Here is a 19,405-nt window from a genome sequence, read left to right as displayed (position 1 = left end):
AAGTTTCTGGCTCGCTGCCCCACTGTGTGTGACAAAAGCATTTCAGGCTTACCAATGAGGTTTTCAACGCTCTCCATAGGAGGTCAGAGAAGACCACTGGATTCTGCAGCAAGAACAATGCAGATTTCTTTGCTGATAAGAATGGTAGGGGAGAAAAAAAGCGTACAACAGGCTCTGTGCATGCACTGAAAGGATCTTAGCTTGACAGCATTAGTCGCCCCATTCCACATCACCAACATTATAATGCACAAATGTAACCCGGCTTGAGTTGTGCTGTATGAGTTTGCCTCAGTTCCCCAGCGTGGCTCACCTGAATTCTTTGGTATCCATAGATACTGAACAGAGCCCCACTGCTCTTCAGCATGGGTTCACGTTTATTTAAGCATCACAGAAACAAGGCAACAGATTCTCAGTTTCAGAGATCATGAACCTTATGGTAGAGTGCATATGGCACCAACCACACAGCCTGATCAAAACGAACACCACACTACTGTACATGTATGTGAAATGCTCACATCTATTAATGCTATCAAGAAGTGACTAGGAATGCCCTTATTTACTGTGCATACTAACACGAGAGCCCAGCTTAAGGTTAAACAGCACTGCTCCATATGGACAGCAAAAACAACTCGCCAAAAATCACTTGAGTTCCACACAGATTTGAATCTCACTGGAATATCCTTCCATGGGGATATAAATTTAGTAATCAATGTGTTGTCAAGTCTGTCCTTATAGGCAAAGACACAGACACCGTGTCATCTATACCCAAAACTAACCCAAAGAGAACAGGTTAGAGAGCACAGATCAGCATATCATTTACTGACACTGCACTCATTTACACTGGTTAAGAACCTGGAAAGAATATTATGGGTGGTATAGATCTTTACACAGAAGGATTATAGAAATCCTTCGCTTTCAAATGAAGTCATTAACACTTTTCTACAGCAGATTAACATTTCCATTTCACAGATGAGGATCAAGACTTTCCTACAGTCATTATGAAGTCGGTGGCATAAAGGCAGCTGTCCCTTTAAGTTCTCATCCTGGAATAAAAACAAAGAAACAAGTCACATTTCTAAGCCCAATCAAAAAAAATAACAGCAACCCTTAACGCTTGGAGAACCGATTCCAAGCAAACCACATAAAACCTGCTCAAAATCACCCATGAATGGTGGATATTTAAGCAGACTGGTAAGAGCTGTGAGCAGTGATGCTGCACAACCCGTGCTGATTCGACCTTCTGCGGGTGTGTTAATTATACACGCACACTTGCACACTCAACCAGGTGTGTCCAACAGGAACAACATAGGAGCGCTTTGGGGTGAAAAAGAGCCCTTCCTGGGTTTGGTTCAGAGCCACAAAATCCAAACAAGAGGGTGAAGCCGTGGAGTGGGGGGACAGTTTCTTCCACATGAGCATTTTCCCTTTTGGTGTCAATCAGACATTTGTAAACGCTCACAACTCACGCAGTGCTGCCAGCAGCGCTGTGTTTGTCTGAGCCCTCCTCATGCATCCATCAGCATAAGCACTTCTGGCAGCTCTGCTTACTCCATCATTCTTGGGCAGAAATAGGAAAATCTAATTCTCCCCTCTCCTCATTTACATTAGCTTTGCTCCTAAGTGGAACGGAAATGATTTATAAACGACTCTTTGCTTTTGCAGAAGGAAATGGAACTTAGCACCTTTCGGCATAACGCGTTCTGCCTCGCTCAGCCTCATTTCTGCCCCAGCCCAAGCTGAGAAGTGCCAGAATGCTGTCTTGTGAATAGTCCTGCTGGGTGACATCACTTATCATGCCACCGTGCTGCCAGCCAATTGGGGAGGCTTTTCTCACACAGCCTTTAGCTCTCACCTAGCCGGGAAGCCTATAGGAAAAAGCTGCAGCACTGGCAATGGACCCACTCTTGCTGCCGATGCTTATCTGACCACACCTCCTCCTTCTCATTTCCCACTCCAGTGTGCACGCACATCACACACAGAATACAGCAGAGGCAGAACAGCCACACACTGCAAAAACCCATTTCCGAGCATTAGGCTTTTGGCAGTGATTCAGATATGAACTTACTTCTTGTTCTGGAGATTGATGGTTTTGAGCAGCAATGTCAGTGAAGGATGCTTCCTTTTCTAAGTCATTGATTACTTTAACTCATTGTTATCGCACTGCACTGCCTCTGTATTTCTGTCCTACTCATTTGCAGCCAGAGCCAGCCCAATTGTGACCATAACTCCATGAACAGACAGTGCAGAATCGTGTTCTGACACTCACAGAATCATACAACAGCCTGGGTTGCAAAGGCCCACAACTCTCATCCCATTCCATCCTGCTACGTGCAGAGTCACCAATTGGCTGCCCAGAGCCACATCCAGCCTGGCCTTGAATGCCTGCAGGGATGGGGGCATCCACAGCCTCCTTGGGCAACCTGTTCCAGTTCCATTCCCTGGCTGTAATCAGTTGATCAGCACACAGAAGCAAAGCCCAACATCAGAAGCAGCAAAGCTGCAGTGCTGCAAACCGAGTCTTGTAAGTGCATGCAGTGTTTCCAGCAGAGAAATGCTTCATTGTCGCTGTATTCTGGTAGGAGAAATAGGAAATGGACACACAGAGTCGTGGGATGAAGCAAGCTATTAAAATATCAGTAGGAACCAGAATCCCAGGGATCTCATCTACTCTTCAAACAGTGCTCAGGAAGAAGCTGTAATCATCAATTGTCAATTAATTCTTATTCTAAAGCAAACAGACAATCAGTACATCCAAGTACAAACTGTATAGTCTGCTGGAACCAGCACAGCCTGCTCATGTGAGAGGGAAATAACCATAGGTGTGCTGTGAAATTCAAAGGGAGGCTGGAGGTTGTACTCATAGACCATGACCCAGGTAACTCAGCAGCACTAAATGATTTCACTCCAAGTCAGCAGAGGTCATGCAGCATTTTTTTCCAGGCCTTCAGGAGGATTTCTCTAGCAGAAAAGTCCAGAAGATCATTTTAAGTTCTGAGATGAAACCAATTTAGATTACTTATTAAGCCCTCTTACCTCTGACCATAACAGACTACCTTCTTTATAACCTACTTCGTCTGAGGTGACAACAAGTGATTCCTGAACAAACCCTTCTGAATATCACTAGAGAACAGAGAAACCAAATTATTAAGAGTCCAAACGTAAAAGCATGGAATATCTACAATACCCACCTGAATAAACTGTGGGTCTCAAGGAACCAGAATGCAGGCAATACAAGGCAGTGTTCTTCATGGAATAGGTGGGAACTCAGAGTGTGTGCTTTTATTTGGGGAGCAATGAGCAAGAGAACACAAGCAAACAAGGGAAAAAGGAGCAACCAACAAACAAGACTGGGCAGACCATAAGAAAGAGGAAGCAGGATGAGAACAGAAAGCACCCAAGGAATGCACAAAGGGTTCTGTGCATGCAAAAGCAGAAACAAGAGGTTCTCAATAAGCAGTAAGCTGCAGGAACAAGCAATGCTGTCCCAGCCAAGCATCTGTTAACTGGAGTATATCCACACTCATCTCAAAGGCTGCAACAACTGAACCAGCACTCCACACGCTGTCATCTTTGCAAGGTTACGTGCCCTTCTTACTCACCCCAGCTTTAAGAGAACTTAAACTGTTGTAGGACTCACGCTATCCTTGCCCTTTATTATATACAAAAGAATAAGTACTCATGGAATTTTCTGCCCTTAAGGTTCATTAATTTCTCCCTAGACACCAAACTGCAAGTTAAACAAACGGTTCTAATGCAAAAAGAAAAGTCTCTCTATAACTCTGCAGTCTTACCATAGAGGTGTTAGGGAACGACCTGAAATAGAAAATGCTGCCTTCCATACTCAAATCTTCTGGCAGCAGCTCAAGAAGTTAAGTCATGTTTACTTTCCCTAATGGAAACCCACCCCTTGCTCTCCCCTTAATGCCAGCACTGATCACACCCCAAGAGCTGCAAGCAGTTGGGCTGAGCCAGCTGTGTCTGGCCAAAGTGACATCCAGTGCAGAGCACACACAGAGTGATTAAAGGAGACACAAAGTAACCCAGCTTTTCCTTTTTCATGTGGACATTTGGTAGATGGAGCATTAGATTTTTTCCCATAAGTATTTAAGGTATTATAGGCTGTTTTTGAAGTGATGACAGAACTATACATCACAGTTTGAAAGCCCAAAACACAGAATAGCCCTCGGATACAAACACTTGCACAGAGCCAGGATTTCACTTTTAGACAGAGTTTTTGCACGTATACTCACACACACATCAGTATATAAAGAACCTTTTAATATAGAGGAACTTTTTCATAAAGCACAGAATTCAAAGTTAATTCTACTATTTCTGCATACAGCTAATAATGAAAACAGGGTAAGTAAGAGTCAGTATCCCACGATACACGTTTAGCAAACAGCTAAACGTGGAAAAACCTCCAGGTGTATCATAGTAAGGATAGAAGGTAACACCCCCTGAACGTAACATAAAACACTTGGTACTGATAACAGGGAGAACAAAGACACTACACTGCTAATTTACCCAGCTTATCAGCTGCACAGATAAGTAATATCAATATATTGCTCTAAATCAAATATGCAAGTCCCTTCCTTTCAGGTCTTACTTGAGTATTCTTGCACCGGAATGGAAAGAAACTTGAATGAAATAGCAAAGTTAAGTCCAGCCACATTCCATCACAATGGGATTTGTAACAGAAAACCAAATCCTTCTGCAGAGGTGCTGCTGCTTCATGCAATGCCATCCTGCATCCGTTCTTCTGCAAAACACCACATTAGAATCAACCCGCTACATATCGATGTACTCAGCACAGAGCTGAGTTCTGCACAAAGAATTGGTCATTCAAAACCTCCAGCAGAAACTGCATCAGGAACTCCTGAAATCTAGTAGGGTTTATAATGTTATACACATAGATCCCCTAAGGGGGATGGGGGGGAGTCATTTTAAAGCATTCTAGATTTTTTTACATTAAAACCATGGCAGAAACCATTAGGTAAGTAAAACAGGCAGAAAGAAATCACATTTCACATTTCTAACTACCAGCTGAATTCCACCAATGTGATGCTCCCCAGGAGTAAACAGGGCTTGAACCAACAACATGGAGGCAGATTAACAACGAGGGGTTACGTCCCTTATTCTTTAATCCACAAATTTAACAGCATTAGAAAACAGAAAAGGAACAAACGGAGTAGAGTTGACTACCAGTACAAAACCCGATCAACTCTACTTTACATCTCATATGTTGCTATGTTACTTTGCTTTAGATCCTCTCTTTAATGCAGTGCTGGAGGGAGTGCACAGGTATACACTGCCCATGGAAGTATTTTCATTGAGTGCTTCAGAAAATGAAGCCCATGGTATCGAGATGCTCAAATAAACCAACCCAAGCCATCTTTAAAAAGAAATTATTCCAGTCTACAAATAGCAGCTTCCACATTCACATAACCCACGTGTTACACAAGGAATATGGAATACGAGTTCCATACAACATGATACAAAGCAGTCCTGAAAAAAGAGAAAGCAAAGAAAAAAGGCGCAGCATGAAGTAATGTCAGACAAGCAGTTTTGTGAGAGCTTTAATGGCACAAAATGTTTATAAGCTACAACTTATACATGTACTGTAAACTGTATAGAATGTTACAAAGTGCTAACTAATTTATGAAGAATGCATAATCACTTTGGCTCAGTTCACTCCAATGTTTCAATAGATGTCAATTAAAAAAATTACGAGTTTCTTATCATCTTCAGCTTTCGCTTTTTAGGACAGTGAGCAAATAAGTTCTGACTGCAGTTACTCGACCTGCTGCGTTTTCGACGTGTGAGTTTATGCAATCTTTTGTTGATCCTATTTACAAACATCGTAGGCCAGTTTTTGATGCATGTAAGAAAAAACAAAGCCTGCTTTTTATTTTTATTTATTTTTTTTTTCCAAAACTGTAAACAGGTATAAAGCTTTTTAAACATCTACCTTAACAAAACTTCAACTACCAACAGTTGAAACCCCTTTTCAAATGATATAATCTGTTTCTGTTCCTTGTGAAACTAGAGAGTTGTAGACTTTCATCCCAAGGTTCTAGTAGGGTATCAATACTGCATCATATCATAGCAAGTGGTCCAGTGATCATGGATTCATCCCTCAGCTGTAATCCTTACCATTTTCTATGTCATGGCTCCTTCAAACATTATAAACTATCTGTTGACACTCCAGCCACAAGCTTGCAGTGTTACTTGTCAGATATTCTGAAGAAACATCTTTTAATTTAGAAAGGGGTCGTTTTGTTTCGTCAAAGGAAAGCATTCCCTACTCAGTAAAAATCTACTTTTCTTTCCCCGCTATCCCAATTTTGATACAAAACAAGGTGCTACAATTAGAACTGAAAGCCTTTCCCCACCCCCTCAGCTTTTCAGGACTACAAAACTCCACAATTGGTAGCATCTCTCACCACTTCCTCCTTACCTCCCCCACCTTTGGGTGAAACCCAACCTCCACACCTGAAACAAAGATGCAGTTGCAGGCAACTCAGGTGCCACTATAATTCAAAGCTACAAGAAAAAGCAGATGTCTTCAACAGAATGGTTAGACTGCTCTTTTACCCTGAAAGCAGTCTCTAACAGCATCCAGAAGTAGAGAATAAAACTAAATACAGATTAGCAGTGGATTTCTATTCAGCTGTTTCCACTTCCTGCGAGCTAACTAAGCTCTCTCAAACCAAACCTCAATTGGGATTTAGCTGCTGTTGAACAGCTGTTCCAAGCGATCACTGCCATATCAAATGTTCGACTTTATCAAATCTGATGCAAGCAAACAATCCAGGTGGCTGTTTTCTCCAAACCAGCTGACTGTATTTTCTTAACGTTTTTCTACAAGTCAGACTACTAAAGTTCTTATTTAAATGAGATTTTTGCTAGTCTTAAAATTAGCATTGTTCCCTAAATACTTAGTATTAAAGTCTATACGATATTTTTTTTTAATATATTCATATATATATATATAAAAAAGAGTATTCTATCCTTCAGAGTCATGCTACATGTTCTGAAATCCAATAAAATCTATTTAAGGACACGGACGTCCCAATGCTTTGTAACAATTTGGTACTAAAGCTTCACATTTTGAAAAGAAGTGTCACTGAAGGAGGACAAGGCTTAATGTTCCCTAAGGTAAAAGTTCAACAACATTAGCAAGGAGTCTACCTAACATGAGACATCACGAGTGACGTTCAGGTTCCATGTACCCCCAAAGGAGATTGTACAGTAAACAATGAGAGAGGAATATTGAAAACTCATTTGCAAAAGACATTTCAGAGCTTTACAACCTCTGAATCTTTACATACCTGCAAGATTGTCCCCCCCCCCCACCCCAAAAAGATTGGTCAACCACTTCACCTTCTGAAACTGCCCCGTTATGGTAATCGTAAAACAGTTCCACGACAAACATATCCTTTTACACAGAGTCTAACTACACCTACAGCTGTTGGGTTTTTCCTTAATTTAAAACTACAGTTCATAGGAAGATTTCACATTTAAAATTCTCCCCTAAGAAAACAAGAAAGGAAAAGAAAAAGCTTCTTCACATGCAAACAATGCATTTGTTTGTTTTTCTCTAATCACTTCTAGGCATCAGACAGATTTCCTACAAGGAATAAGGAGCTGACTTCATAGAAAAGACAAAATTACAACAATTATCTAATATTAAAATATGCTGATGGATTTAGGTATTCTACTTTAAAATTTATGCCTCCTGCAAATCAAATGGTGTTCGCCAACGTAAGGGGGAACGTAAAGGAAATTCCCCTGTGAGCTGATTTAAACCATGTTTTATTGCCAGGAATTTCTTAAGTTTATTTCACGACCAGTTCGTTTTTTTGAAAGCAGAATTCAATTTCACTCCAATCGATAATTTTCTTCGGAAGATAACTTAATTTTATCACTACGACACAGTCAACATTTATACCATGCACAACTGCAATTTAAGTCAGGTTGCACTAAGGAGGCAACAGCATCACTGATAAAATTAAAACTTGCTGGTGGCATTTTGCATCGAGAGAAGCCCTTGCAACATATAGACAGTTGTAAACTCTGTTCAGCAACTCTGACGTGTCTTGCAGGCCAAGAGGCAAAGGAATGGGAGGAGAGAGGAAAAGAATGTGGATAGCAAAACACCTCAACAGAGTTCCAACACAATACTGAATTCCAGAATTAGCAAAAAACCTGGATATGTAAAGAAAGGGTGAAGTCAGGGTCATGCTTAAAACGGTCTCAAGTCAAATGTACTAAACGAGACAGAAACACCTTCACAGGTCACGTGGGTTTCCAGGTTTTGCACTCCGTCTTTCAGTAAGTGCTGGCTGAAGGTGTGGTCAGTCGTTTTCCGATGTAGATGCTGAAATAAAAAGTATAAAGCATATCACAGTTCACAGAAATGCTCCCTGTTTCTCAGTTCTTGCGCACTCTGCTATTCTGATTCATCTTTCAAGCTTGATGGGGTTCTTCCAAGGACTTCATTTCTCCTTTTATAAAACGACTTAAGAGTGACACTGGCAGGTGAGCCTAGAAGGACCGATGTTATCAGTGTTCAGTTCCAAGCTCACCTGAAACACCCAGTCCAGGAGCTCTGATGCACTTTGTAGACTAGCTGACTGAGAGGGCTCTTGAAGAGCTCAGCAACACTCCCAGATGATTATTACAGTAAAACAAAGCATTGCCAAAAAGAAGTACTGAAGACCTACAGAAACATGGGTCTTTTATATTCAGGCAACATTTGACACAAAGGTACACTTATGCAGTAGCATGACTGTCTTACAACACACTTTCATAGGTTCTATCCTCCTGATTTACTCAATGTGTGCCTTTACCCCTTCACAGAAGAATGTAAGATGGATAAACGTGTTAGAATTTAAGCAAGCTCAAAAATGTTGGATTATGCAGGCGTGGAAGACTCTGCTGAGCAAATCAGTAGCTGATCTCACAGGACACATCCAGTATTTCATGTATCTAAGCATTCCAACCTTTATATTTGCTAGTATCAGAGTGAAAATTACGGAGTATGCACCATACACAGAGATCTTCAGCAGCCGGTATTTGCACACTGTAGTTCTGTAATGGTTTGTAAATATTACAGCAGTTTTCCACCTGCTGTCTTACTTTCTCTACATAACCTGAAGTATTTAAGAAGAACGCAAGGATAACCAAATGGTACGTGTTGTAACTGCAAAGGTTATCTGCAGTTACATGCAGTTAAATCCATGATAATCCATGCATTTTCGATATAAGAAACTTGACATACAACTAAAACATTCATGGCTATCATTGCTGCAACGTTTTCCTGCATTTAAAAACAAAAGCAAAAAGGGCAACTCTCCTGAGCAAGGTACAACAGCACTCGAGTTATTCCAGACAAAGCCCCTTTCAGCAAGCACCCGACATTCAAGTAAAGCAGAAAATCAAAGCCAGATGCAAAAAGTTGAAGTGAGATAATTCTTAGGTGAATACTTACCCTAGTCCCAGAGCCAAAACATGAGATATGAACAGAGATGGAATGAAAACCTTAAGAAATTCTGCAGAGAAAATGCCACCTTTCTTCATTGCTCCACTTTTCCTCATACTTAAAGACACTGAACGTTTAGGATGTCTGAAATGAAACTCCCTGAAAGAGGAGGGAGGAGAGAAAAAAAATACAACACTTTTTTTTCTTGTTGCCTTCCTTTTATTGCACACACATGCACAGATCTCTGCAAGAACTTCTTTTTTTTACTTTTCCTTTTTTACAGTACAAAGAGCTGGAGATCAAAGCAAGAGATCCCTTACAGAGTAAAGGATCAAAGAGAAAATAGGAAGTATTGTGGAGAGACCACTTACACAGACAGTATAGAGACAAAGGGAGCAGTAGCTGAAGAGAGAGGTAAGTCTGAGAGAGGGAATTTCAGGATGTGGTTTGTTAGCAAGAGCCTCATTTTTTGCTCTAGAGATACAGAGGTCTGTAGATAAAGACAGCATCCTCTGCTTTAATAAAAATGCTTTGCATTCAAGGTTTGCAATGTTCCCCCTTCTGTGGATGAACATTACTTATTTTACATGGGGAAAAAAAAGGTACAGAGAATTTATGGGAAAGAAACCTCATAATCAACTTGCCAGAGATTCAGGTCACTTTCAGCAGAAGTTAATTCTGATGCTATTATGATTTGCAGACTTCATTGTCTGGACTTTTTGTAGCCTCCCAAAAGAAAACTCTTTTCTTCCAGAAATGGTCTTATTTGGACAGTAAGAGTAACTGTATCTAAACGAGTCTTATGGTTCTTCCCACCTTCAGGCTCTAGGGAGCCTGCTCGTTGTGCTAGATGATCTCCAGAGGTCCCTTCCAACCCATACAACTCTGTAAAATTCATTAAAAAAAGTTGAACTCACTTGGGAGGAATGTTTTCAGGCCTACTCGACCAGTCTGACACCCAGTCAGCACTTTTCTTCAACACTTCCAACTCTTTCTCTCCTTCTACTGCTTCTTCTTCAGACTGAAAACACACATGGGACAAACCTTTTAACAGCCAGTTAACTCGTCCTCATGGCATTAAAATTGAGAACAACAACAGGAGTAAAATGATAAGCACCAAATGGCAGCACTTGATAAACAAGCAAGTGTTCTTGGGCTACTTACTACTTAAAAGAGATTTATTGTGCTAAAAGATGGCATTGCAGAGGCCAGAATGTCGCTAATTGCATTATTATATATAGGAACCCAGCATCGTAGTAAGTTGGGTTTTTTGCACATGGATCTTGTTGTTTGGGTATTTTTGTTGTTGCTGCTGTTTGTTTAATGCTAATTGTAATTAAACCCAGTTTTTACAAGAAAACCAATTTCATGACATTTGATTTCAAGCATAGTGAATGCACATAAAGCACAGAAAGGCAAAATAAAATGGTTTCAAAAACAATACTTAGAAGGTCTTTAAAGGAGCTACTTAAAATTACTGTTCCATGCAACTAGTGGACTCTCCTGCATACATCCCAGGTGCAGAAGGGAAAAATCAAGCACTCAACACAGCTGCCTTCACCCAAGGAGTTAATATTGCAACTAAAAGGACCAGAGAAGTTAGAAAAATTAAATATATGACTTTTAAAATAAGTGGAAACTGTGCCAAAAGCAACCATATTCAACAAAATAGGGAGATGGCAGACCTAGCCAGCAACTTCAATCAGAGAGTTCTGGCTCTCTGCAGGGCTCCAGTGCAACAATCCTACTCTTTGGCCAGATCTTAGAAGCAATTAAATGCAAGGTTTTATTCTCCCATGATTGCTTTCCTATGCTGCTGAAGACATCAAATTCCATTACATTAGCAGACCAAGAGTTCAGCATTAGCGTCCTCTCGGTTTGTATTATGAAGACTGCTCACTATCATGCGAGATGATTGATTCATAAAGCAATTCATCAAGGTCTCAGAATGAAAAAACCTGCTAGAGTGCAGTAGTTCAATGGATGTCTTTTGACAGGTAAAATATACAATATTAAAGACCTGAGGTGACAGAGAACTTGCTCTGCCCTTCAAGTACTCCCAATATCGACCTATGTACGATTTATATGCACAATACCTACAACTTTAACATATTTTTCAAAGTTAATTGTTTTAAAAGGTTAAATACCTGAGAACTACTGTCTTTACTTGTGTGCATTTCCACATCAAATGTTATCTGTCCATCTTCTTGAGGTGAAGGGCTAAAGAAAAACGGATTTCGTTATGTCACTTTTGTCACGCTATACTGTCAGCTACAGAATAATTAGCATTAATAGCATCTCAGCTGAATCACTTCCACATGCACTTCTGCACACTATTCAAATGAGTAACAGACTACAGTCACAATCACTGGAACAAGAATGTCTTCAAGAAACCTTTGCTTTGCTCTTTTATATTTTAAACAACCCCACTTCTCTCAACAGGACTGACTGCCATTGCTCAGGATCTGGACTGAAAATACTGAACTACTGACAGCTACTTCCTTACCAACATAGAGGTAAGAAGCTGCCTATTTTCTATTAAACCAAGTGTTCTGTTTTAAATATTGTATGAAGTGCCTTCAAAGATTGCCTACTACAGCCTGTAATTAAATCAGGCCTAACTAATTTTAAGTATCTTTTATTACTGATCAGCTACTTAATGTGTACAGTAGACAAGACAGTTCAACAAATGGCCATCATTCAGAAAATCCAAAGGAGACATGAGCAGACGGACACATAAAATTACCTATAGAAACCACTCATGGACCTCCAAATCTGGCCTAAAGCCTTCAAGGGAAAGGCACAATGAAGAACTAAGAATACCATACTGCTTACGTATGCCTCAAGGGATTATATTGTCAGGCAAAGATATTCTTCTTCATAGGAAAAACAACAGAATATTGAAAGTAGGAAGTACAAAATCCAAGTGTCTTTTTATCTGCCAAGTCCAGTGATGCATTTTATTATGTTTGACTGAAGACAAGGATATATATATCACATTATTACTAATGAACCAGTAAAGCTAATATTTCATACCCTAAATGGTTTATGACAATGTAAAATTCAACTGTAGTGTAGATGTAACTGCTGCTTCTAGATTTCATGGCTTTCTGTAACAGTGACATGATTTATTTGATAGTCATAAGCAAGCAAATGTTTCAAACACCGGAGCACAACACACTTAAGCTGGAAATAAACACCTTATCCCACAATTAACAGCTACAGGATTAAAAACTGCAAGCAATAGTATGCAGGACAGCGAATGTTCACTTACCTGTCACAGTGGGAACTACCTCTTGAACTGCTCTGTCCTGATTCATGCTGGGCATCCAGAAGGATTTTCTCCATGTCTCCATTATGGATGGAGGATGATGATGGGACATGCTCCAGCCCTCCGTTTTTCCCATTGCCATTATCATTGCTATTGCCGTTGCCATTCATCTGCAACTCCACCCAGGAACCTGTAGGGCAAGACAGACATCATTTCATTAAAAGCAGCGAAGCTAAAACCAAGTAAAGTTTTATCAACCGCACACAGAAAAAGAGCCCTGAACATGGTGAATTCAGATAACACTGCTGCTGGGATGAAGCTCAAAAACACGTACTGAAGACAAGGCTGATGTGTTTCTTCCTGTCACACAAAAACCACCCCCAAAATGTTATGTTGTTTCCTACCTCTGGAGCTAGGCACGCTAACTGTCCCCCATCTTCCCAGGTGTTAATACTTTAACAGACCCTATTTCTCTCTACGGTTTGAAGTTTCCATTATCTATGTGGCACTCAATTATACTAATCACTCCCCTTCCCTGTTCTACTCCTATGTTCCTCTTTCAAAGGATACTCTATTAGCCTAGCCCTGCTTCCACAGAACTCCCCAACCTACAACTTTATACTATCCTTCTTCCTTCCACTTCCAAAGGCCTTCATGTCCAAGCCAGCCCCTGCCTTCACATTTACTTATATCGAAGCCATACCATAAAAAAGACACCAAACACGAATGTATCCCCAGAACCACAACACAGCCAAGGGTTGATGAGCCTCGGGTCCATCAAGTATGAGCCCAGTCAGCCCAACAGCACCACATCCAGGCAGCTGCTGAACATCTATATAAGAACTCAAACCTCTCTGGGCAACCCATGCTCCACCAGCCCCTCAATAAAGAAATGCTTCCTAAGATTGAGATAGAACTTCTTGTGTTCCTGTTGCAATTCAATGTGCAGGTTATCTAAACAAAAACCAGCATTTACCACCACGTTCCCAAGAGCCATGTTTCAAGTTGTACCTTACCACTCAGTGTCCTGGGGGGTAAAACAGATCTCCACCCTTCATTCTGTTCCAAATATCCAACTGCAACTCCAACCATCTCATTAAGATATAAGCCAAGAATCAGATGACTGCACAGCCACAGAAGACCTACTGGCCTGACACAGCTGACAACTGACAGATTCCCTTTTGCAGCTACCACCTCAATCACTAAATTCCACACTGCATTTACCTATGCTGTACAATTCTGCCATTTACCTGCGTTCTAAGGGTCCATGTAAGAAAATATCTGCAGTCAGGACCTTCTGATGTTTCATTCTGTCAATAAAGCCGTCTATAGGCCCTTCTGTTAAACCCTCTTCAATCACATTCACAACCCTATCAAGTGATTTTGCATTTGATGCAGCCACCATTTCAAATAGTTGATTAAAAACTGAGCTGCGAACACAATGAGCTACTTGAAACATCATCAGAACATAAAGGACACGGCATTCATTCTATCGTCTTTAAACTTCCTATGTCCTCCCAAAGAGGTCACAGCAGTTTCCTGAACATAAATGCTGTTTCTGTTTAATGCTGTACAGCGCGTGGAGCATAGATAATGCTTTAATATGAGAAGATCCTGATTAGGGAGAGCAAAGATCTCTGATTTCTCACAAGGATAACATCTTCAGTGCAACATTATTTCCCACTATCAGAGAGATAAGGATTTCACACATATAACACCAGGCTTCCATGAAATTTAATTGACTCTATCTAAAGGTGAATGAGGTAAAAACAGTCAAAAAGGAAGAGAAAATAAAGCCTAAAAATACCAACATAATAGCTGAAAGTTCCTTAATTGAACTTCAATACTGATTTCTTGTCTTATGAAATGCATCTTTGATGGCTCCATTTGTTTTTACAGCCAAGCTTTGGCTCTGTTAGTGACACAGGAAACGTATGACCAAGTGAGTTCACAGATTATCAACCTGTGTTTGTGAACCTGAAATAGTTTCTCCGTGGTATCAGTTCCTAACACTGGACATTACGCTCTGCTGAGTCCTGGTGGTTTACAGCCTGTTCTCCCCCAGCTGTATTCACAAGCAAAGAATCTGGGTGTGCTCAGAGCTTACACACAACCACACAGCGTACACCAACCCTAGCAGATATTGGGCTGCTTTAATCAGCCCTCCAAAGCAATGGGTTTAATGAGGGTTTTATTGGTGAGTGGTGTTCAGTCCGGACTGACAAAACTCCTTGTTTATCTCAAATATGTTGCAGCCACACCAGGAAGAGCAATCCAATTAACTGTGAGTAAAGAGTCCCAACACGCTGAGCAGTGGTTTACATGACCAGCAGCACGTTCCCTGTCTGACCTCACTTTTAATGAATCAAAATACACTCACAGAAGCCTAATCTGACATCAAGCTACAACATGTTACATCCTCCCACTGGGATCTACAGCCGGTTTGTGAGCAGCCAGCAAACCCTGTTGCTTTGCAGAGCCAAACAGAGGGATGGCAGCCTCTGCTTGTGGGGCAGCAGCACAAGGAAATACTGCAGAGCAACCAGCTGTGATGTTAATCACCCACATCAGAGTGCTTAATTTACTGTATATCCCATTTGACTGGTAAGATGGAGATATGGCAGAACTCGGCATTCTCACCTGGGCCTTCATTGTAACCTCCTGAGTTTATTTCCCTTCTGAAATCACTGTATTTCTCCCAAATTATGTGAATTCTGGCCATGTTCTAATGCAAATGAAGAGAAAAACCAACAGCAGTAACTCTGAGAGCCATTTCATACCAGGTCTTTGCTTAATGTGAATTGCACTATCAACCTATTGCACTTCATAAGCAGCTACACCTGCTGACTTTTCTTCTCTAAGAGCTAAGCTGACATAGTTTCTTCCCCGGGTAGAAATAATGAAATTAATTAAACTGTAGGATATTTGTTCCCTATTTCTATTACATTGCAGCCAATTCAGCAGGACCCCAATGCAGTCAGTGGGAAGCCACAGCGTGCTGACCAGCCCAGGATCAGCATTTAACAAGGGCTTACGCAGAAGCATTAAGTCGGTTCATAGGCAAGGCCTCCTAAATCCTGTTGCAAAACTGAAGCACCAACAGGCTGGCACCTGGCGTGCAGCCACCCTGAACACATAGGCTTCTATTAAATAGAGAAATTCAGAGTGTTTTCAGGTCTATGAAGAAATAAAACCAGTGAACAGCTCACTAGTCTGAGCTATGATCAATCCATATCAACTAAGAACTAGCACTTCTTACAAAGAAGTCCAATATTAACAAGAGGGGAAAAAAAAAGCAAGCTGGTCAGGCTCCCACAGTGGTAATTATTAAGCAAGTTTTCCATGACAGAGCTAGATGGGTTCCTACCTGAGGTGGGACTGATTGCTTGTCAATATGTAACAGAGCTCTATAATAATTAAAATGGGGGAAGCATCCAGGATTGCCAAAGCATGTAAACTTTTTATTTTATCTGTTTTCTTTTTGGTGAACCCAACAAAGCAAAGATTCAGTTCTCAGTTTTATTCCCAGGTCTTCAATTCAAGTGCTCGGAGATCTCTGAATGAAAGGCCTTAAACACGCACAAATGACACACAGAGCAAAATGAATAAGTGTCTAAACTCATTAGCCTGAAAAGGGTCGCTGAAAAGCTTATATAATGGCAGCAAATGCACCTATAACACCAAAGCATTGTGGAATGGCTGAACATCTGAAAGCGGGACTAAAGCCATGTGCAGCTGATTGGCTGCACTTGTTTTGTTCACCGAGCACAGATTACTGAGCATTTCCTCTCATACCTTGTGCTCACCACCTCCAGTAATCACATTGATTTTGCTAAGCCTTTATGCACTGACCCAGCAGCAAGATCTACGTGGGCAGATCCAGCCCGGGCTTACAGCACTCATCCCTTGTGGTTCCCATCTTAAAGGCTTGCAGAGTAACTTAATGTACCAGCAGAGAACAGCGTGGAAATACTGAAGTAGAGAAGCAAAGATGGCAATTTATAAACGAAGCATCAAGTTTGAATCACAGACACCTAGAATGGCCTGGGTTGAAAAGGACCACACTGATCATCCAGTTCCAACCCCCTGCTATGTGCAGGGTCACCAACCAGCAGCCCAGGCTGCCCAGAGCCACATCCAGCCTGGCCTTGAATGCCTGCAGGGATGGGGCATCCACAGCCTCCTTATCACAAGGTGTAACATTACTATCACGCAACAGCAGCGTGACGGGACAGCGGCCGTTTATTCCTCAATGCAATTCACAGTGTGCGACAAGAACTCAACCATCCCTTGCGTTTCATTGTCAGTTTAACTTCATCATCAACCCCGAAGGGACGGTTAATCATTGACACCATTTATTCACCTCTTCACCCGGGGTTTCCTTAACAATTACAACGAGACACACACACACACCGAAGCAGCTGTTTCCAACACGGGACAAGTGTCTGCCGGGTGAGCAGCGGAGCCCACACGAAGCCCACGGATGCTCCTTGTGAGCGTTATTCCGGGAACAAAAGGATGCAGGGAGCAGCTGACACAGATGCCGGATATAGAGGAAAATAGCTCACGTCAGCGGTATCGACTCAGCCACTGAATAAACTCATTCCCACAGTCACGCTCCTCCCCCTTACCGTGCTGTATCCCCATCTTAGCTCTTAATACCAGCCGCTGAATAAACTCACTTCAAACCACAACACAAACCCCCTCAGCTCGCCCCGACCCCAAGTTTCACCCAGTTCACCTCAACCCTTTCACACCAGCCCAGGCCTTGGGTCCCACAGCTCCTCAGGGCACCCAACCGCTCCTTCCCCACTCCCAAAGCTCAGCTCCCCCCCTCACGCAGCCCCCCACCCTGCCCGCCATCATCGCCCCTCTCCTCACAGCCCCCTCCGGACGCCGCCGATTGGCCCCCGGCGTCTCGCGCGGCCCCACGCTCCGCCAATCGCAGCCCGGAGCGGGGGAAGGGGCTCTCCGGGCCCCGCCGCCCCCCGCCTCCTCCGCTCTCCGTTCCCACACGCCGGCCGTGGCCGCACTCACTGTTGAGGCCCGGTTCGGTTTGCGTCCCCTCAGCCGGTGGGTTGTTGTTGTTGTTGTGCTGCGGCGGCTCCTGAGGGCTGGACATGGCGGCGCAGGAGCGGCGGCTGAGGAGACGGAGAGCCGCTGAGGGCTGGGACAACAACAACAAACCTGGACTCCGCTCCGGGCCCCGCCGCCCCGCCTCCTCGCGCTGCGCATGCGCGAGCTGCGCTGTTTCCACCCTCCGCCGCCGCGCATGCGCCGCCCGTCCCGGGGCGCGTGCCGCGCAGCATGGCGCCCTCTGTACTTGCGCACGTCCCGCTGCCGCCGCCCCCGCGCATGCGCTGTTGCGCAGTCGGAGCGCCACCGTTGGGTGGGCGGGAAGAGCGGGCTGTGAGGGGAAAGGCGCGCTCCGTGAGGGGTGCGGGCAGGGCCTCAGGCAGAGTAAGTGGAAAACGAGGCCTCACAGCGTCTCTGCCCCTCACTGATCTTTTAAAAGAGAGAAGTGATTGCATTCCCCGCTATTCCAAGCCTTTTTGGATCGTGTTCCACCATTCTACAGCCCAACGCTGTCAGCCCTACAGCACTTCAGCCACCCAAGGCCCAGCTGTGCCGCCTATCCCCATGAAGGCCTGAAGTGTTTCCTCCTCCCTCAGCACAGCTGCTGTGAGGTAAGCAGCCAAACCTGTACAGCCAAACCTGTACAGCCAAAGTATATGATTCTCTAATCCCCCCCCCCCCTGCACTCAGCCATCTTGATTTTGCCTCAAATAATGTCAAGCCAATGGAATCAGTAGGTCCACAAAACATCATGAGGTCTCCTGGAATTAATTAACTGAATTTTTAAGTAATAAGTGTCTGAAATGGTAGTGCTTGACAGCCAAATAAAGCTCACCTCTAAGGCCTAGCTTAGGTCAGCAACGTGCAGCTCAGTTCACTTAAATGGTGGCAGAGTTAAGAGAGAACGGGGCACCTGTGTAACAAAACTGGACTTGTTCTTACCTATACAAAGCGAAATAAAGCGAAATATTTTGTGCACCTTTTTCCTCTCAGTGTGAAAATGAGAGACAACCTCAGGCTATTTATGCACCTACTGCTGTGCTGTGAACAAGAATAACACTGAGTTTCCAGGGAAAATAGACCTGAAGATGCAATGAAATACTTCAAATGCAATGAAATACAGGTGCTGACACGTATCTTACCTTGCTGAGGTTTCTTCAGTTACAAGAGTAGCTTCTGCATCAATTATGTATTCTAAGTAGTTAACATGAAACAACCATATATAGAACATACGGTTCTTCTAAATCACTTGGCTTTTAAGATAACAGTGAATATCATCTTGAATATTGAGCATATAAATGCCTGAAGGCAGACCCAGTTCCCATACTTTGTATTGCAGATAGAAGAAATTTACTAGGATTATTCTCCTTCTAATCTCCTTTCTCATCAGGGCTCTCTTGGAGAATGATCCAGCAAGACTAACTTCACCACAGATGATTTAACTCGCCTTCATTTCTCAATAAATCAGTTTTACGACGTTCATTCCGTGTGACATCACCTCAACTCCAAGGTCAGTTCTGAGGCCTAAAGTATCTCTGATGGAACATTGTAACCAATCCTATCCCACACAAATA

The 19,405-nt window shown here is 42.6% G+C and overlaps 1 protein-coding gene across 1 annotated transcript; it reads right to left on the bottom strand.

The window, feature by feature from the left end:
- Nucleotides 1-5,549: 5,549 nt before the first annotated feature.
- Nucleotides 5,550-18,005, bottom strand: BNIP3L (BCL2 interacting protein 3 like). Its single transcript, XM_072357114.1, has 6 exons — nt 17,793-18,005; nt 12,759-12,945; nt 11,632-11,704; nt 10,402-10,505; nt 9,494-9,643; nt 5,550-8,380 (listed from the first exon to the last, which is right to left on the bottom strand). The coding sequence occupies exons 1-6, from the start codon at nt 17,875-17,877 to the stop codon at nt 8,332-8,334; spliced, it is 648 nt and encodes a 215-aa protein (XP_072213215.1). The 5' UTR covers nt 17,878-18,005; the 3' UTR covers nt 5,550-8,331.
- Between the last annotated feature and the right edge of the window lie 1,400 nt (nt 18,006-19,405).

The sequence above is a fragment of the Excalfactoria chinensis genome, chromosome 25 (assembly GCF_039878825.1).
Source record: "Excalfactoria chinensis isolate bCotChi1 chromosome 25, bCotChi1.hap2, whole genome shotgun sequence".
NCBI classification, from domain to species: Eukaryota; Metazoa; Chordata; class Aves; order Galliformes; family Phasianidae; genus Excalfactoria; species Excalfactoria chinensis.
The sequence above is the reverse complement of the archived record's forward strand: the minus strand, read 5'-3'. Positions and strand labels throughout refer to the sequence as shown.